Consider the following 22770-nt stretch of genomic DNA (forward strand, 5'->3'; position numbering starts at 1 on the left):
AAAAAATTTATTTCTCCGACATTCTTTGGAATTGAGAAATGAAACTTTTTGAGGTTATAAAAGAATGTTTGGGGTTAGGTTGTACCAAATTTAAAGTTTCCAAGTTGAACGAATTGTTCACAAAGAAATTTATAAATTGTAAGTATGAATTTGATGTTTCTTAAAAATTAAGTTAAGAAAAAATTTATTTCTCCGAGACAGTTTGGAATTAAGAAATGAAACTTTATAGCATTATAGAAGAATATATAAGTTATATTGTACGAAGTTATAAGGCTTTCTATAAAATTTTTTTAAATTTATTGGTTATTAGTGTAAAGCAGCACTTTATTAAATTTCAAAGATTCTATTTTGCCTAATTTTAAGATTATACAACACAAAAAATGTTATAAAAAAAATGAAATAATAATTACTTACCCTTATTAAATTAATTAAACAAAGGAAAACAATATTAAAAAAAAAATAAAACAAAATAAAAATATAAACTGATTTTTTTGTTTATTATATAGCAATATTTGGTAGTAAAGTCATATAAAAAAGGATATAATATAAACTAAACTCGCTCATTGTCCTGGTAAAGTCTCGGTTAATTTTTTTTTTTTCGTTTCGTTTTCTTTAAATTATTTAAAAAATAAAAATAAAACAAAAAAATAGAGTAGTCTTTAAGCAGTCCTTTACTCGCTTTTAATTCTTATTAACTAAAACCGGCGACTTCCCAGGACTTTATGGGCTTCAAAAAAATAGTTACTAAACAGTAAAAAAATCCCGAGTGTTTCGAGTACAAAAAAAATTAAAAAAAAAAAAATAAAAATCACACAGAAATCGTGAAATAGAAATAACTGAAAGAAATTATTAGAGAACACTTTTTTTTTGTAGTAACTATATCAAAAAAAAAAATAATAATAATAAAAGAAAATAATAATACAATACAACTGGGTTCATTTCTCAAAAAAACATAAAATATTAATATAAATATAATATAGAATATAATATAATAATAATCAAAAATACTATTTTCATTAAACTATCTCTTCGAGTAAAAAAAATGTAAATGGTGATAGTCCTCGACGTATTTATTTCTTTTTAATTTATTAATTATTTATTTATTTAGTTATTTCGAGGTCCGTTTTTTTTTTTTTTGTTTTAAATTATATTTTTTTTAATTATTTTTTTTCTCTCTTTATAAAAAAAATGCTCGCGAAACCTTGTACTAATCCTTAATAAAAAAAAAAATAGCTCAGTAACGTAAATAATAGAGTCATCATCAGTTAAATATTTTCTCACAAAAATATATATGTAAAAAAATAAAATAATCGTGTTATTTATAATAATATAGCTAGTAAACAACAAATCTATGTACACCGTTACGTATAAAATTAAAAAACAAAGTCGTCCTGGTGAAAAGATAATATTTTAAAAAATAATATTTAAAGAATAATATTTAAAAAATAATATTTAAAGAATTATATTAAAAAATAATAAGGCAACTGGCGCAGACCCTAAATATACAGGTTTTAAACACCTTGTATCATTTCTTTTTTTGAATTATTTTTATTTTTTTTTCGCTAGTAATAAGTAAATCTATACAAAAAAAAATAAAAATAAAATACGTAGGACAAAAAAAAATTTGATAGTAATAGTAATAGTAATAGTATACGAAAAAAAGTCACTCACAAAATATATCATAATATAGTTATTATACCTATTTATTTATCCTATAAAATATATAAAAAATGAATAACATCTCTCTTTCTTTCTTTCTATCTCTCTTCTCTTGTTCATATCTTAATAAAACGTTTTTTTTAAGCACTTAAACTAAAATATTTAAAAAAAAAAATAATTAAATAAATAAACAAGACTTCTAAGTTTCTAATTGTAAGTTAAGAAAAAAAAAATAATAATAATAAAGGGCTTTTTAAGCTTGAGGAGGGGAATAGTGACGTCTGCGCCAATTATTTTTTTTTTATTTAAACAAACCTAAATGTATTCGCTACGGATTCGTCTCTCTATCTCTCTCTTTTAATATTTAATTTAATTTTTGAAATAAATCATTTAAATAAGCAGAGGCACAATTTTTGCGGATTTTTTTGGGGGAGATGTTTTATAATGTAGAAAAATATTTAATAATTTTCTCTTATTAGCTTTTTAATTTTTTGGTTATAGTGAGGCATCATCGACTTTGTTTTCTCCCAAACAAAAAAAAATCTTTTTAATCCTTTAATTAAATTCACACGTGATCTTTTTTCCATCTTTCCACCTTCATCGAACTTATAAACTATATTATTATTATTATTACTATTTAATTATTTATTACAAGAATAATACACTATATATCGTTATATATCGTACTTAGTACATCACATTTTTAAAGAACAAAGAACAATATTTTATTTATATTAAAAATAGCGCAGTCAGTAACAACAATAAAAAGGATATGTATGCAATTATTATTTATTTAAGATTTTTTAATCGATCGTGTGTTCGTTTTAATTAATTAATTTTTTCTTGGTTAATTAAGAAAAGAAAAAAGTCGATGTGCGACACCAAAAAGTAATTTTTTTTAAGTGGCAGTTCATATCACAGCCAATAAGCCCCCACTTTTATTAATGAATTTTAATCCGCGTTAATTTCTCGTTTTAAGTTGATCCTTTAAATTATCAATAATAATATTAATATTACTTACACAGCTGAGGCAATAAGAATATCATATTTTTATGCACAACTCATTCGATTTATTTGTAATCCGAAAAAAATCTTGACACGAAACCGAAACGTAAAAAAATAATTATTATTAATAAGTATAAGTCGTCTTGTTCTTAAAAAAAATCATAAAAAATCCTGCACTACAATAATATATTATTTTATAATCATAATAGTTAATAAATTGTCTTCTTTTTAATATCGACGATTTAATATTTTTTTGCATTTTCCTCACCTCTAAATGTAATAATTAGGGCACGGAACTTTTGTAACAAAACGATTTCCCCCCTCCACTCGTTCTAATTAAAAAACAGCATACTGTTCAGTGGGAAATTAAAATTTCAAGTTAGAAAAAAATTGTTTTAACAAAAATTGTTCCTGAAACAATTCTAAACAAACTTTGTCAACAATTTTTTTTGATTTAATCAATAATTAAAGAGATAACCTCAAAATAATAATTTTTCCACTTTTATACATAATTACACTTAGATGCTTAATTAATAGAGATGTAAAATTTTTTTATTAAGATAATTGGTTCAAAATCGAAATTGAAACAAATTTTATTTAAAACATTTTTTGATAAAACCAATAATTATTGAGATAATTAATTTTGATAGCATACTATTCACAGGGAAATTAAAATTTTAAGTTAGCAAAAAATTTTATTAACAAACACTGTTCCTGAAGTAATTCTAAACAAATTTTGTTAACAAAATTTTTTGATTAATTAACAATAAAGATATAACCTCAAAAATATTAATTTTTGTACCATACTGTTCAGTGGGAAATTAAAATTTCAAGTTAGCAAAAAATTTTATTAACAAAAATTGTTCCTGAAACAATTCTAAACAAATTTTGTTAACAAAATTTTTTGATTTAATCAATAATTAAGGAGATAACCTCAAAATAATAATTTTTCCGTTTTTATACATAATTATACTTAGATGCTTAATTAATAGAGATGTAAAAAAAATTTATTAAGATAATTGGTTCAAAATCGAAATTGAAACAAATTTTATTTAAAACATTTTTTGATAAAACCAATAATTACTGAGATAATTAATTTTGATAGCATACTATTCAGAGGGAAATTAAAATTTTAAGTTAGCAAAAAATTTTATTAACAAACACTGTTCCTGAAGTAATTCTAAACAATTTTTGTTAATAACATTTTTTGATTAAATCAACAATAAGGATATAACCTCAAAAATATTAATTTTTGTACCATACTGTTCAGTGGGAAATTAAAATTTCAAGTTAGCAAAAAATTTTATTAACAAAAATTGTTCCTGAAATAATTCTAAACAAATTTTGTTAACAAAATTTTTTGATTTAATCAATAATTAAGGAGATAACCTTAAAATAATAATATTTGAATTTTTATATATAATTACACTTAGATGCTTAATTAATAGAGATGTAAAATTTTTTTATTAAGATAATTGATTCAAAATCGAAATTGAAACAAATTTTATTTAAAAAATTTTTTGATAAAAACAATAATTATTGAGATAATTACTTTTGATAGCATACTATTCAGAGGGAAATTAAAATTTCAAGATAGCAAAAAATTGTATTAACAAATACTGTTTCTGAAGTAATTCTAAACAAATTTTGTTAACATTTTTTGATTAAATCAACAATAAGGATATAACCTCAAAAATATTAATTTTTGTACCATACTATTCAGTGGGAAATTAAAATTTCAAGTTAGCAAAAAATTTTATTAACAAAAATTGTTCCTGAAACAATTCTAAACAAATTTTGTTAACAAAATTTTTTGATTTAATCATTAATTAAAGAGATAACCTCAAAGTAATAATTTTTCCACTTTCATACATAATTACGCTTAGATGCTTAATTAATAGAGATGTAAAATTTTGTTATTAAGATAATTGATTCAAAATCGAAATTGAAACAAGTTTTATTTAAAACATTTTTTGATAAAAACGATAATTATCGAGATTATTAATTTTGATAGCATACTATTCAGAGGGAAATTAAAATTTCAAGATAGCAAAAAATTGTATTAACAAACACTGTTCCTGAAGTAATTCTAAACAAATGTTGTTAATAAAAATTTTTGATTTGATCAATAATTAAGAACATAGCCTCAAAAAAAATTTTATATATATATTTTTATTGAAAAAATCGTTTTAGAATTTAATTTAGAACAACTTTTGTATGAAATTTTCTGCTGAGAACGAGTGGAGGGGGGAAATCGTGTCGTTTTGTTACAAAAGTTCCGTGCCCTAGTAATAATAATAATAATCATAGCGATTTAATAAAAAATATTAAGGAAATTATATATATTTTTGTTCAATAAAAGTAAATCTACTTATTTATTACTATAACACTGGCATTTTGTTATTAATTTATTATCTGAGATGGTACCTCGCAGGGAATTTTTACAATAACACAAAAATCAAATAATAAAAAAACATATATACAGGGCGTCTCTCGATTCAAAAAAAAACATAACGATAATAATAATTTAAAAATTAACAAAAATGACTAAGAAGGATTCAATTCATTTCTTTTCGTATTAGACTTATTATTATCATTACTAATACTCACTAGTATTTAAACCCCTAGCGTATAAAAGCTTCGTTGTTCTGTGTGTTAATCCAAGATCCACCCTGTATATCTCGTTATGTACACTTAACCTTGACATCTTTGAAAATTTTGAATTTAGGAATGCGCCATTGTAATAATCCTCTTCTTATCTCGTATTAATTTTTAATTCTTCTTATTTTATTAATTTTATTATGTTAATTTCCTCAATAAACTAAAACGTAGGTATCAAAAAGGAGATCCATTGAGTCGTCGAGTTTAAATTTGCTTAATTTTTTTTTGTCGCTTTCATTTATTCCATTAATTTTATTTATTTAATTTAAAAAAAAATTATTTAAGCATTAGACGAATAAATCCGGACCGCTTTTCTAGCTGGGATCGAACAAACCGGGCAAGGATTTTCGTGGATTTCGGTAACCCTGCTGGCGCAATCGCTGCAGAAATAATGATGTCCGCACGGTAACAAAGCATGGGTCACTTTCGCTTCGGTACAAACCAAACATTTCGAGGAGTTTAATAATTGTTCTGATGGAGAAGTACTCGTCGGGGGCGTTTGTCTCGATTGAGTAACAGTTGGATACGTCCAAATACTTGAAAGCGCGTTGTTAGCGTCGTACGTCGGGGATTCCCCGATTCCTTCGTCGCGATCACTTGAACTCCAAATGTTCCCCAAATCGGCTCTTCCGCCGGAACTTGACGAACTCGAAGAAATCGAACCGGAACTAGAAAAAGCCCCCGAACTCCCTGTCGATGAAGTCATCGGAAATGTATCCAAAGGTCCATCCAAATAATTAAAAAGCGAATTTAAGCCACTTTTGTACAACGATCCCAAGATATCTGAAGTAGTCGTATCTTCAATCCCGCCTAAACCCGGTAATCCATTAATCGATGTTCCGTTTCCCGTTCGCATCGCGATGTGGGCTTCGATTTCCCTTTTGGCGGTTTCAACGCTTTCTGGGAGTCCGGTCACTTCGAAAACGGGCTCTTTATCTCTGCTTGGTGTCACGATGTAAGTGTGGGTTTGATGCTGAATTCGTTTGATGGTGGCACCTTTTGGACCTACCACTAAACCGACGACGCGGTACGGGACGCGCACTTGAATGGTTACGTGCCCCGGAATGTTGGCCGGAGGACCCGGAGGCGTACTCGTTCCCGATCCCAAACCGGCCAAATTATTCTTCCTCGATGCTCGGATTTGAGAAAAATGTTCGGCCGCTGACAGAATTTCACGTTTGGCTTTTGCTACGTCTTCTTTACGACCTGTTACTACAAACACTGGCTCTTCACCTCTTACTGGGGTTTTTATGTACGTGTTGGTCTTTGCTCGTAATGCTTTTATCTTACAACCTGAAACAAAGAAACAAATTGTTACAATTTTTAATCAATTAGCTTCCAAGAAATGTAAAATATGGAAAATAACATCAATTAAGCGGCCTCTATCATCAACTACATCAATTAAATTTTAATTTTGAATACATTTTTGAATTCTTTGAAGTATTTTAAATAAAAAAATACTGCTTATTAAAAGTTGTATCACAAACCGTTCTCGAGATAGAAATGATTTTGTGCTAACAAACATAAAAAGCCCACAAATTTGGGATACTTTCATTTTACGCCCTATAACTTCAACCACATCGATTAGATTTAAATTTTGAATACATTTTTGAATTCTTTGGAGTATTATAAATAAAAAAGTACTCTTTATTAAAAAGTTTATCACGAACCGTTCTCGAGATAAAAATGATTTTGTGCTAACAAACATAAAAAAAGCGCACAAATTCGGGATACTTTCATTTTACACCCTATAACTTCAACCACATCGATTAGATTTAAATGTTGAATACATTTTTGAATTCTTTGGACTATTTTAAATAAAAAAGTACTGTTTATTAAAAGTTGTATCACGAACCATTCTCGAGATAAAAATGATTTTGTGTTAACAAGCATAAAAAGCCCACATATTCAAGATATCTTCATTTAAGCCCTATAACTTCTACCATATCGATTAGATTTAAATTTTGAATACATTTTTGAATTCTTTGCAGTATTTTGAATACAAAAGTACTGTTTATTAAAAGTCTTATCACGAACCGTTCTCGAGATAAAAATGATTTTGTGCTAACAAACATAAAAAGCTCACAAATTTGGGATACTTTCATTTTACGCCCTATAACTTCTACCACATCGATTAGATTTAAATTTTGAATACATTTTTGAATTCTTTGGACTATTTTAAATAAAAAAGGTACTCTTTATTAAAAGTTGTATCACAAACCGTTCTTAAGATAAAAATGATTTTGTGTTAACAAACATACGAACACCATAAATTCGAGATACCTTCGTTTAAGCCCTATAACTTCAACCACATCGATTAGATTTAAATTTTGAATACATTTTTGAATTCTTTAGAGTATTTTGAATACAAAAGTACTCTTTATTAAAAGTCTTATCACGAACCGTTCTCGAGATAAAAATTATTTTGTGCTAACAAACATAAAAAACCCACAAATTCGGGATACTTTCATTTTACAACCTATAACTTCTACCGCATCGATTAAATTTAAATTTTGAATGCATTTTTAAATTCTTTGGACTATTTTAAATAAAAAAGTACTCGTTATTAAAAGTTGTATCACAAACCGTTCTCAAGATAACAATGATTTTGTGCTAACAAACATAATAACCCCATAAATTCAGGATACCTTCATTTAAGCCCTATAATATCTATCACATAGATTAAATTTAAATTTGGAATGCATTTTCGAATTCTTTGAAGTATTTTAAATAAAAAGGTACTGTTTATTAAAAGTTGTATCACGAACCATTCTCGAGATAAAAATGATTTTGTGTTAACAAGCATAAAAAGCCCACATATTCAAGATATCTTCATTTAAGCCCTATAACTTCTACCATATCGATTAAATTTAAATTTTGAATACATTTTTTAATTCCTTGAAGTGTTTTAAATAAAAAAGTACTGTTTATTAAAAGTTGTATCACGAACCATTCTCGAGATAAAAATGATTTTGTGTTAACAAGCATAAAAAGCCCACATATTCAAGATATCTTCATTTAAGCCCTATAACTTCTACCATATCGATTAGATTTAAATTTTGTATGCATTTTTGAATTCTTTGGAGTATTTTGAATACAAAAGTACTCTTTATTAAAAGTCTTATCACGAACCGTTCTCGAGATAAAAATGATTTTGTGCTAACAAACATAAAAAACCCACAAATTCGGGATACTTTCATTTTACGTCCTATAACTTCAACCACATCAATTAGATTTAAATTTTGAATACATTTTAGAATTCTTTGGACTATTTTAAATAAAAAAGTACTGTTTATTAAAAGTTGTATCACGAACCGTACTCGAGATAAAAATGATTTTGTGTTAACAAGCATAAAAACTCCAAAAATTCAGGATACCTTCATTTAAGCCCTATAACTTCTACCATACCGATTAGATTTAAATTTTGAATGCATTTTTGAATTCTCTGGACTATTTTAAATAAAAAAGTACTCTTTATTAAAAACTGTATCATGAACCGTTTTCAAAATAAAAATGATTTTGTGTTAACAAGCATAAAAAACCCGCAAATTCGGGATACTTTCATTTTACACCCTATAACTTCAACCACATCGATTATATTTCAATTTTGAATACATTTTTGAATTCTTTAGAGTATTTTGAATACAAAAGTACTCTTTATTAAAAGTCTTATCACGAACCGTTCTCGAGATAAAAATGATTTTGTGCTAACAAACATAAAAAAAGCCCACAAATTCAGGATACCTTCATTTAAGCCCTATAACTTCTACCATACCGATTAGATTTAAATTTTGAATGCATTTTTGAATTCTCTGAAATATTTTAAATAAAAAAGTACTCTTAATTAAAAACTGTATCACGAACCGTTCTCAAAATAAAAATGATTTTGTGTTAACAAGCATAAAAAACCCGCAAATTCGAGATACTTTCATTTTACGCCCTATAACTTCAACCATATCGATTAGATTTAAATTTTGAATACATTTTTGAATTCTTTGGAGTATTTTGAATACAGAAGTACTCTTTATTAAAAGTCTTATCACGAACCGTTCTCGAGATAAAAATGATTTTGTGCTAACAAACATAAAAAAAGCCCACAAATTCGGGATACTTTCATTTTACGCCCTATAACTTCTACCACATCGATTAGATTTCAATTTTGAATGCATTTTTGAATTGTATGGAATATTTTAAATAAAAAAGGTACTCTTTATTAAAAGTCTTATCACGAACCGTTCTCGAGATAAAAATGATTTTGTGCTAACAAACATAAAAAGCTCACAAATTCGGGATACTTTCATTTTACACACTATAACTTCAACCACATCGATTAAATTTAAATTTTGAATATATTTTTGAATTCTTTGAAGTATTTTAAATAAAAAACTACTTTTTATTAAAAGTTATATCACAAATCTGTATCAAGATAAAAATGATTTTGTATTAATAAACATTCAAAATACTTTGAACTTAAAAAATTCATACAAATCGTAATGGGGGGAAATAACGAATGAGTGCCATATCAAGATAAAGCTAAAAGTAAGCTTTTTAAGATAAAGTATTAAAAACTTGGTGTACGTTGGAAAATTTTGACGAAATTTCTCAAAAAAGTAGTTTTCATTTTGACGTATTAAAAACGTCTAGTTTCTTTTTCAATTTTTTTTTAAATTTTTATAATATAACCCAACATTTTTGATGCTTTGATTTAAAAAGGAATGTTTTAGCTTTATTTTAATACCAAGATCGTTAAATAATTTGCATAAATAAACCATCCACAGCGATTTAAATTTAAAGTTTCTTTTTGATTTTGACGTTTCAATAAAGTTAAGATTATTTATCTATAATTTTTTATAAGCTAACCCAATACGTTTTATACATCATTTTAAAGAAGAAATCTTTATCTTTAATTTGAGATCAAAATCACTTCTTCATTTTCATAGATAACCCAACAGGGATAGTTTAAATTTCTATCTGTATTTTGATATTTTGGGGTTAAGTTGAAAGCAAAAACTCCTCCTTGTTTTTTCAAAAAAAATTTATAATTCAACCCAACATTTTTGATGCATTAATTTAAAAAGGAATGTTTTAGCTTTATTTTAATACCCAGATTATAAATAACTCAACAAAGATATTTCAATTTTCTTCTTGATTCTTTTTCTTCAACTTTTTATTACTCATCATTTTAAAGAAGAAATCTTTTTTCCCACATTAATTTTTGTCCAATTTGGTTAAATTTCCAAAGATCTTCTCAAATAAATAATAGATTCGTCCAGATGTTACAAATTCTATGCCCTACATAATTGAAGCGATTCTCGAACAAATCGATAACTGCCAGCCAGTTAGCTAACAATCCTCTTACGATAATAGTACGGAGGTATTATAAAGTAGTAGGACAATGAAATTGGATTTAAATTAACCAGGGGTTGAATTAGAAGCGAAAATAGAGATTGAATTGACGTGAAATGATCGAGTGCGTACAAAGAAGACGAGGACGAATCCAAAGTTGGCGCAATTCTAAACGTTCCACGATGGACCATTATTATTAGACCGGGCGGCATTTACCCGCTGCTTGGTCTTCTAGTTATTTCTAGACCCCGGTCGATGGCTGGATTTCTGTAACGCGGTAGAACGAGACAACGCCAGAGACGATCGAACAACAACCGAGGTTCTTTGGAGAGACTCCAAGCATGTTGACATTTTCGTCACTGTTCCAACGGGAAATGCACACTCAAACATTTTTTTATTAAACTTATTTGGACCGTACTCGAGAATAATCGGTTCTTAATGAGAGCTTTTTTGCAATGAAAATCTTTGGAAGATCACCTTCGGATTTTCAGACAAGTTCGATTGTCTTCGGTGCCGCCGTCGTCGAAGGTTGTCTTCGGTGCATTCGCACGCTGGTTGAGCGCCCTCGCACAAGGTGAACGCCGCTGACCTGTTCGCGCAGGTTGAAGGGCGACCAAACGTTCTCGCACACTCCGGAGACTCTCAAGAATGGTAAAGACTTTCCAAAATAATAATGAAAAGTTCATCAAATCGCTTCGAGATCGTGTCTTCCGTCCATTAAAGTCAACGGATCTTGAAAGAGAAATACGAAGTAGCACCGCGGAGGCGTTAAATAACCGCAAAGCGATAAATAAAACGGTCGACTCGATAATGGAACTGAATCTGCCGCCATATGAAGACGTTAAATTCGAAGTGTGGCTATGTGCAATGCGTTAATGTATCATAATCTTGTTTAACATACCGTTAAATACTTGCTCTAAGTATACGGGTTACAAAAATGTACGATAACACCAAAGTTTCATTTTTATTGTTGTTACTTCTTGTGTCCTGGAGGTACTTCTTTGTAATAAATCCTGTACCTGTACCAGAGATCTCTCCCATTCTTGAGAACTCCAAGGTTGTTCTCTTATATATCCTTGGCCATCGCACCCGAGCCGTCTTTTTCCTTTACTTAATTTGAAATAAATAAGTGGCAAAATTGAGTAATACCCAAAAATGTGTTATTTCAGTTTTAAAAGAATCGTAACTTAAAAAAAAATCGAAATCATCTTTCAATTTGATCCCCCAGAACTTTTTTATAACAATTTTAGTAACAATTTCAAATTTTTTATTGAAATCTACATCCTGTTAAGTATAATTGTTAGAAATTTCTTAGTTCCAATTCGATTTTTTCCAAAGTTACGAATTTTTTAAATTGAAATAACGTATTTTTGGTTATTAGTCTACTGTACCACTTATAACTTTTTTATTTCAAATTTAATAATAATTTTGCAAATTTCATCAAAATCTACACCCTTTTAACCACTATTCTTCAAAATGTTATTATTCCAAATTAATTTTTATGGAAGTGACGATTTTTTATAACTTCAAAACTCATAATTTTTGATAATTTTCGACATCTCTCAATTTGATCCCCCAGAACTTTTTTATAACAATTTTAGTAACAATTTCACATTTTTTATCAAAATCTATACCCTTTTAGCTATTATTCCAGAAAATTTTATTACTCCAAATTAATTTTTATGGAACCTACGATTTTTTATAACTTTAAAACTCATAATTTTTAGTGATTTTCGACATCTCTCAATTTGATCCCCCAGAACTTTTTTATAACAAGTTTAGCAACAATTTCACATTTTTTATTGAAATCTATATCCTTTTTAAAACAATTCTTAGAAAATTCGTGGTTCCAATTCGATTTATTCAAAAATTATGAACTTTTTTAAATTGAAATAACGTATTTTTTCGGTATTACTCAATTTTACCACTTATAACTTTTTTATTTCAAATTTAATAATAATTTTGCATATTTCATCAAAATCTACACCCTTTTAACTATTATTCCAGAAAATTTTATTATTCCAAATTAATTTTTATGTAAGATTCGATTTTTTATAGCTCAAAATCCATAATTTTTGATTATTTTCGACATCTCTCAATTTGATCTCCCAGAACTTTTTTATAACAATTTTAGTAACAATTTCACATTTTTTATCAAAATCTATACCCTTTTAGCTATTATTCCAGAAAATTTTATTATCCCAAATTAATTTTTGTGGAACCTATGATTTTTTATAACTTCAAAAGTCATAATTTTTAGTGATTTTCGACATCTCTCAATTTGACCCCCAGAACTTTTTTATAACAAGTTTAGCAACAATTTCACATTTTTTATTGAAATCTATATCCTTTTTAATATAATTCTTAGACAATTCGTGGTTCCAATTCGATTTATTCAAAAATTATGAACTTTTTTAAATTGAAATAACGTATTCTTTCGGTATTACTCAATTTTAACACTTATAACTTTTTTATTTCAAATTTAATAATAATTTAACATTTTTCATCAAAATCTACACCCCTTTAACTATTATTTCAGAAAATTTTATTACTCCAAATTAATTTTTATGGAAGCTACGATTTTTCATAACTCCAAAACTCATAATTTTTGATAAATTTCGACATCTCTCAATTTGATCCCCCGGAACATTTTTATAAAAACTTTAGTAACAATTTCACATTTTTTATTAAAATCTATACCCTTTTTAACATAATTCATAGAAATTTCGTAGTTCCAATTCGATTTTTTTAAAAGTTACGATTCTTTTAAAACTCAAATAAACGTATTTTTGGGTATTACTCATTTGTACCACTTATAACTTTTTTATTTCAAATTTAATAATAATATAACATTTTTTATCAAAATCTACACCCTTTTAACTACTATTCCAGAAAATTTTATTGTTCCAAATTAATTTGTATAGAAATTACGATATTTTATAACTTCAAAACCCATAAATTTTGGCAATCTCTCAATTTTATCCCCCAGAACTTTTTTATAAAAACTTTAGTAACAATTTCACCCTTTTCATTGTAATCTATACCCTTTTTAATATAATTCTTAGAAATTTCGTACTTCCAATTCGATTTTTTTAAAAGTTACGATTCTTTTAAAACTCAAATAACGTATTTTTGGGTATTACTCATTTGTACCACTTATAACTTTTTTATTTCAAATTTAATAATAATTTAACATTTTTTATCAAAATCTACACCCTTTTAACTATTATTTCAGAAAATTTTATAGTTCCAAATTAATTTTTATGGAAATTACGATATTTTATAACTCCAAAACGCATAAATTTTGGTGATCTCTCTATTTTATCCCCCACAACTTTTTTATAAAAACTTTAGTAACAATTTCACCCTTTTCATTGTAATCTATACCCTTTTTAATGTAATTCTTAGAAATTTCGTACTTCCAATTCGATTTTTTTAAAAGTTACGATTCTTTTAAAACTCAAATAACGTATTTTTGGGTATTACTCATTTGTACCACTTATAACTTTTTTATTTCAAATTTAATAATAATTTAACATTTTTTATCAAAATCTACACCCTTTTAACTATTATTTCAGAAAATTTTATTGTTCCAAATTAATTTTTATGGAAATTACGATATTTTATAACTCCAAAACCCATAAATTTTGGTGATCTCTCAATTTTATCCCCCAGAACTTTTTTATAAAAACTTTAGTAACAATTTCACCCTTTTCATTGTAATCTATACCCTTTTTAATATAATTCTTAGAAATTTCGTACTTCCATTTCGATTTTTTTAAAAGTTACGATTCTTTTAAAACTCAAATAACGTATTTTTGGGTATTACTCATTTGTACCACTTATAACTTTTTTATTTCAAATTTAATAATAATTTAACATTTTTTATCGAAATCTACACCCCTTTAACTATTATTTCAGAAAATTTTATAGTTCCAAATTAATTTTTATAGAAATTACGATATTTTATAACTCCAAAACCCATAAATTTTGGTGATCTCTCAATTTTATCCCCCAGAACTTTTTTATAAAAACTTTAGTAACAATTTCACCCTTTTCATTGTAATCTATACCCTTTTTAACATAATTCTTAGAAATTTCGTACTTCCAATTCGATTTTTTTAAAAGTTACGATTCTTTTAAAACTCAAATAACGTATTTTTGGGTATTACTCATTTGTACCACTTATAACTTTTTTATTTCAAATTTAATAATAATTTAACATTTTTTATCAAAATCTACACCCTTTTAACTATTATTTCAGAAAATTTTATTGTTCCAAATTAATTTTTATAGAAATTACGATATTTTATAACTCCAAAACCCATAAATTTTGGTGATCTCTCAATTTTATCCCCCAGAACTTTTTTATAAAAACTTTAGTAACAATTTCACCCTTTTCATTGCAATTTATACCCTTTTTAATATAATTCTTAGAAATTTCGTAGTTCCAATTCGATTTTTTTAAAAGTTACGATTCTTTTAAAACTCAAATAACGTATTTTTGGGTATTACTCATTTGTACCACTTATAATTTTTTTATTTCAAATTTAATAATAATTTAACATTTTTTATCAAAATCTACACCCTTTTAACTATTATTTCAGAAAATTTTATTGTTCCAAATTAATTTTTGTAGAAATTACGATATTTTATAACTCCAAAACCCATAAATTTTGGTGATCTCTCAATTTTATCCCCCACAACTTTTTTATAAAAACTTTAGTAACAATTTCACCCTTTTCATTGTAATCTATACCCTTTTTAATATAATTCTTAGAAATTTCGTAGTTCCAATTCGATTTTTTTAAAAGTTACGATTCTTTTAAAACTCAAATAAACGTATTTTTGGGTATTACTCATTTGTACCACTTATAACTTTTTTATTTAAAATTTAATAATAATTTAACATTTTTTATCAAAATCTACACCCTTTTAACTATTATTTCAGAAAATTTTATTGTTCCAAATTAATTTTTATGGAAATTACGATATTTTATAACTCCAAAACCCATAAATTTTGGTGATCTCTCAATTTTATCCCCCACAACTTTTTTATAAAAACTTTAGTAACAATTTCACCCTTTCCATTGTAATCTATACCCTTTTTAATATAATTCTTAGAAATTTCGTAGTTCCAATTCGATTTTTTTAAAAGTTACGATTCTTTTAAAACTCAAATAACGTATTTTTGGGTATTACTCATTTGTACCACTTATAACTTTTTTATTTAAAATTTAATAATAATTTAACATTTTTTATCAAAATCTACACCCTTTTAACTATTATTTCAGAAAATTTTATTGTTCCAAATTAATTTTTATGGAAATTACGATATTTTATAACTCCAAAACCCATAAGTTTTGGTGATCTCTCAATTTTATCCCCCAGAACTTTTTTATAAAAACTTTAGTAACAATTTCACCCTTTTCATTGTAATCTATACCCTTTTTAATACAATTCTTAGAAATTTCGTACTTCCAATTCGATTTTTTTAAAAGTTACGATTCTTATAATCGTATATTATGATGATATTATGTGATCTCTCAATTTTATCCTCCAGAACTTTTTTATAAAAACTTTAGTAACAATTTCACATTTTTTATTGAAATCTATATCCTTTTTAATATAATTCTTAGAAGTTTCTTAGTTCCAATTCGACTTTTTCAAAAGTTAGGAATTTTTCTAAATCTGAAATAACGTATTTTTGGGTATTACTTACTTGTACCACTTATAACTTTTTTATTTCAAATTTAATAATAATTTAGAATATTTCATCAAAATGTACACCCTTTTAACTATTATTCCAGAAAATTTTATTATTCCAAATTCATTTTTATGGAAGTTACGACTTTTTATAACTCCACACTCATAATTTTGGTGATTTTCGACATCTCTCAATTTGATCCTCCACAACTTTTTTATAACAAGTTTAGTAACAATTTCATATTTTTTATTGAAATCTACATCCTTTTTAATATAATTCTTAGAAATTTCGTAGTTCCAATTCGATTTTTTCAAAAGTTAGGAATTTTTTTAAATCTGAAATAACGTATTTTTGGGTATTACTTACTTGTACCATTTATAACTTTTCTATTTCAAATTTAATAATAATTTAGCATATTTTATCGAAATCTACACCTTTTTAACTATTATTCCAGAAAATTTTGTTGTTCCAAATTAATTTTTATGGAAATTACGATATTATAAAATATATTTTCAGAATTTGCTTATAAAAACTTTAGTAACAAATTCACATATTTATTAAAATCTATACCCTTTATAATATAATTCTTATAAATTTCGCAATTCCAGTTCGATTTTTTCACGTTTTTTTTGTTACCTCAATTTTAAATAACCCCGAAAAATAATTTTTTCAAAAATATTTAGTTTGTAAAGTTTATTTGGAACAAGGCAACCTGAAAATATTGTCGCGATGTTTTAGTTGGCACGTCGAACGTTTCAGAACCCCGAAAACAAATAGATTAAGAACATTCTTCCGCATTCAATACTTTAAAATAGTGAACCAGCGTACTTTTACGTCTCGTTTTAATTTATTTTCGTGTATCAAAACAGATAGGTTCGTGTAAATTTCGAGTCGAAAATGGGTCAGTGGTTGAGTTCGAAGGAATAAATAGGTAAACGTTCTCGCATAGTTATCGCCTGAATAATAGTAGTCAAGGACACGTTTTCGATGGGAATATTAACCGCGGAGGAGCTTCCAAATCCCACCTTATTTTGTTGTCTTTGAGACGTTGTCTCTTTGTCTCTGATACCGCGTACGTGATATAACGTCACCACCGGAAACGACATTATCATATATTATAAACACCGTTTACGTTTCAATGCCAAAACGTGGCAATTATTTCCAAAATATGTTAATACTTATAAATGAATTATGTAATTCGTTGAAAAATTAATTAATTTTCGGATGAATATGCAAAAAATATCAACAAAACACTTCTTTAATACATAAAGACTACAATCAATCCATTCCATTGACCGGTTTAAATTTAGGTTACTACCGTACCCTCAAAGGACAATGAAGAGGACTCTTTAAAATTCCAAACGATTAACAATGCTGTTATTGTTATATTCTTTATTAAAAAAATAAAGATTATTAATTACAGTTTCTTTACTTTTATGGTGGTGGTTCTATTACGTAATTTAATATAATACATTAATAATATTTTATGAAACATTTTATAAAGTATTTTAAGAACTTACATACACGCACCAACATAATTAACATTTTTCTTTTTTTTTTATTGCGTATGGTCTGTGAGCACAGAGTTCATTGTATTCACTTCGCCTCTTTTCTTCTTCCCGCTTCGAATGGAAAAGATACAAAAATGTAACTATAAAGTTTAACAAACTCTTTTAATGGGCAAAGTTCTATTTTAACGACGGATTATTTTAAATCACCTTCACTAAGTTAATTCTGCGACAATCATCAACAAGCGCACAACGGCCTTTGTTATCGAAATAAAAAAGATTGCAATTTTAATGGTATAAAAGTGATTTTGTGAGTTGTCGCTGAAGATGACTCCAAGAGACCGCAGCAAAAAGGGGGCCGATCTCGCGGTCTCTTTTATTTATTTACACGCCGAAGTAGAAGAAGAAGAAGAAGGTACGCGGGGAGTAAAGGAAAAAGACGACTCGGGTGCGATGGCCAAGGATATATAAGAGAACAACCTTGGAGTTCTCAAGAATGGGAGAGATCTCGGAGGTACAGGTAAGGTCGGGATTTATTATAACGAAGTACCTCCAGGACAATAATAGTTAAAAGGCTGTAGATTTTGATGAAATATGCAAAATTATTATTAAATTTGAAATAAAAAAGTTATAAGTGGTACAATTGAGTAATACCCAAAAATACGTTATTTCAGTTTTAAAAGAATCGTAACTTTTGAACAAATCGAGTTGGAACTAAGAAATTTCTAAGAATTCTATTAAAAAGGATATAGATTTCAATAAAAAATGTGAAATTGTTACTAAACTTGTTATAAAAAAGTTCTTGGGGATTAAATTGAGAGATGTCGAAAATCACCAAAATTATGAGTTGTGGAATTATAAAAAGTCGTAACTTCCATAAAAATTAATTTGGAATAATAAAATTTTCTGGAATAGTAGTTAAAAGGGTGTAGATTTCGATAAAAAATGCTAAATTATTATTAAATTTGAAATAAAAAAATTATAAGTGGTACAAGTAAGTAATACCTAAAAATATGTTATTTCAGATTTAGAAAAATTCCTAACTTTTGAAAAAATCGAATTGGAACTAAGAAATTTCTAAGAATTATAGTAAGAAGGATATAGATTTCAATAAAAAATGTGAAATTGTTACTAAACTTGTTATAAAAAAGTTCTGGGGGATCAAATTGAGAGATGTCGAAAATCATCAAAAATGATAAGTTTTGGAATTATTAAAAATCGTAACTTCCATAAAAATTAATTTGAAATAATAAAATTTTCTGGAATAATAGCTGAAAGGGTGTAGATTTTGATAAAATATGCTAAATTATTATTAAATTTGAAATAAAAAAGTTATAAGTGGTACAAGTAAGTAATACCCAAAAATACGTTATTTCAGATTTAGAAAAATTCCTAACTTTTGAAAAAATCGAATTGAAACTAAGAAATTTCTAAGAATTATATTAAAAAGGATATAGATTTCAATAAAAAATTTGAAATTGTTACTAAACTGGTTATAAAAAAGTTCTTGGGGATCAAATTGAGAGATGTCGAAAATCATCAAAATTATGAGTTTTGGAATTATAAAAAATCGTAACTTCCATAAAAATTAATTTGGAATAATAAAATTTTCTGGAATAATAGTTAAAAAGGTGTAGATTTTGATGAAATATGTTAAATTATTATTAAATTTGAAATAAAAAAGTTATAAGTGGTACAAGTAAGTAATACCCAAAAAATACGTTATTTCAGATTTAGAAAAATTCCTAACTTTTGAAAAAATCGAATTGGAACTAAGAAATTTCTAAGAATTATAGTAAAAAGAATGTAGATTTCAATAAAAAATATGAAATTGTTACTAAACTTGTTATAACAAAGTTGTGGAGGATCAAATTGAGAGATGTCGAAAATCACCAAAATTATGAGTTGTGGAGTTATAAAAAGTCGTAACTTCCATAAAAATGAATTTGGAATAATAAAATTTTCTGGAATAATAGTTAAAAAGGTGTAGATTTTGATGAAATATGTTAAATTATTATTAAATTTGAAATAAAAAAGTTATAAGTGGTACAAGTAAGTAATACCTAAAAAATACGTTATTTCAGATTTAGAAAAATTCCTAACTTTTGAAAAAATCGAATTGGAACTAAGAAATTTCTAAGAATTATAGTAAGAAGGATATAGATTTCAATAAAAAATGTGAAATTGTTACTAAACTTGTTATAAAAAAGTTCTGGGGGATCAAATTGAGAGATGTCGAAAATCATCAAAAATAATAAGTTTTGGAATTATTAAAAATCGTAACTTCCATAAAAATTAATTTGGAATAATAAAATTTTCTGGAATAATAGCTAAAAGGGTGTAGATTTCGATAAAAAATGTGAAATTGTTACTAAACTTGTTATAAAAAAGTTCTGGGAGATCAAATTGCGAAATGTCGAAAATCACTAAAAATTATGAATTTTGAAATTATAAAAAATCGTATCTTCCATAAAAATTAATTTGAAATAATAAAATTTTCTGGAATAATAGTTAAAAAGGTGTAAATTTTGATGAAATATGCTAAATTATTATTAAATTTGAAATAAAAATGTTCTAAGTGGTCAAGTAAGTAATACCCAAAAATACGTTATTTCAGATTTAGAAAAATTCCTAACTTTTGAAAAAATCGAATTGGAACTAAGAAATTTCTAAGAATTATACTAAAAAGGATATAGATTTCAATAAAAAATGTGAAATTGTTACTAAAATTGTTATAAAAGAGTTCTGAGGGATCAAATTGAGAGATGTCAAAAATCATCAAAAATTACGAGTTTTGGAGATATTCAAAATCGTAACTTTCATAAAAATTAATTTGTATAATACAATTTTCTGAAATAATAGCTAAAAGGGTGTAGATTTCGATAAAAAATGTGAAATTGTTACTAAACTTGTTATAAAAAAGTTCTGGGGAACAAATTGAGAGATGTCGAAAATCACAAAAAACTATGAGTTTTGAAATTATAAAAAATCGTATCTTCCATAAAAATTAATTTGGAATAATAAAATTTTCTGGAATAGTAGTTAAAAGGGTGTAGATTTCGATAAAAAATGCTAAATTATTATTAAATTTGAAATAAAAAAGTTATAAGTGGTACAAGTAAGTAATACCCAAAATTACGTTATTTCAGATTTAGAAAAATTCCTAACTTTTGAAAAAATCGAATTGGAACTAAGAAATTTCTAAGAATTATAGTAAAAAGGATATAGATTTCAATAAAAAATGTGAAATTGTTACTAAACTTGTTATAAAAAAAGTTCTGGGGGATCAAATTGAGAGATGTCGAAAATTATCAAAAATTATGAGTTTTGGAGTTATAAAAAATCGTATCTTCCATAAAAATTAATTTGGAATAATAAAATTTTCTGGAATAATAGTTAAAAAGGTGTAGATTTTGATGAAATATGTTAAATTATTATTAAATTTGAAATAAAAAAGTTATAAGTGGTACAAGTAAGTAATACCCAAAAAATACGTTATTTCAGATTTAGAAAAATTCCTAACTTTTGAAAAAATCGAATTGGATCTAAGAAATTTCTAAGAATTATAGTAAGAAGGATATAGATTTCAATAAAAAATGTGAAATTGTTACTAAACTTGTTATAAAAAAGTTCTGGAGGATCAAATTGACAGATGTCGAAAATCATCAAAAATGATAAGTTTTGGAATTATTAAAAATCGTAACTTCCATAAAAATTAATTTGGAATAATAAAATTTTCTGGAATAATAGCTAAAAGGGTGTAGATTGCGATAAAAAATGTGAAACTGTTACTAAACTTGTTATAAAAAAGTTCTGGAGGACCAAATTGACAGATGTCGAAAATCACTAAAAATTATGAGTTTTGAAATTATAAAAAATCGTATCTTCCATAAAAATTAATTCGGAACAATAAAATTTTCTGGAATAATAGTTAAAAGGGTGTAGATTTCGATAAAAAATGCTAAATTATTATTAAATTTGAAATAAAAAAGTTATGTGGTACAAGTAAGTAATACCCAAAAATACGTTATTTCAGATTTAAAAAAATTCCTAACTTTTGAAAAAATCGAATTGGAACTAAGAAATTTCTAAGAATTATACTAAAAAGGATATAGATTTCGATAAAAAATGTGAAATTGTTACTAAACTTGTTATAAAAAAGTTCTGGGGGATCAAATTGACAGATGTCGAAAATCATCAAAAATGATAAGTTTTGGAATTATTAAAAATCGTAACTTCCATAAAAATTAATTTGGAATAATAAAATTTTCTGGAATAATAGCTAAAAGGGTGTAGATTGCGATAAAAAATGTGAAACTGTTACTAAACTTGTTATAAAAAAGTTCTGGAGGACCAAATTGACAGATGTCGAAAATCACTAAAAATTATGAGTTTTAAAATTATAAAAAATCGTATCTTCCATAAAAATTAATTCGGAACAATAAAATTTTCTGGAATAATAGTTAAAAGGGTGTAGATTTCGATAAAAAATGCTAAATTATTATTAAATTTGAAATAAAAAAGTTATGTGGTACAAGTAAGTAATACCCAAGAATACGTTATTTCAGATTTAAAAAAATTCCTAACTTTTGAAAAAATCGAATTGGAACTAAGAAATTTCTAAGAATTATACTAAAAAGGATATAGATTTCAATAAAAAATGTGAAATTGTTACTAAACTTGTTATAAAAAAGTTCTGGGGGATCAAATTGAGAGATGTCGAAAATCATCAAAAATGATAAGTTTTGGAATTATTAAAAATCGTAACTTCCATAAAAATTAATTTGGAATAATAAAATTTTATGGAATAATAGATAAAAGGGTGTAGATTTCGATAAAAAATACTAAATTATTACCAATATAGCAATAAAAAAGTTCTGATTG

The 22770-nt window shown here is 25.9% G+C and overlaps 1 protein-coding gene across 1 annotated transcript in view; it reads right to left on the minus strand.

The window, feature by feature from the left end:
• Positions 1–476: 476 nt before the first annotated feature.
• The window catches only part of LOC111428759 (RNA-binding protein MEX3B), a 75985-nt gene continuing 53691 nt past the window's right edge, over positions 477–22770 (minus strand). The window contains exon 2 of the mRNA XM_023064427.2: positions 477–6618. Coding sequence (XP_022920195.1) covers positions 5606–6618 — 1013 coding nt within the window. The 3' untranslated portion in view covers positions 477–5605. The remainder of the gene's footprint in view (positions 6619–22770) is intronic.

This window comes from Onthophagus taurus, chromosome 3, assembly GCF_036711975.1.
Source record: "Onthophagus taurus isolate NC chromosome 3, IU_Otau_3.0, whole genome shotgun sequence".
Lineage (NCBI taxonomy): Eukaryota > Metazoa > Arthropoda > Insecta > Coleoptera > Scarabaeidae > Onthophagus > Onthophagus taurus.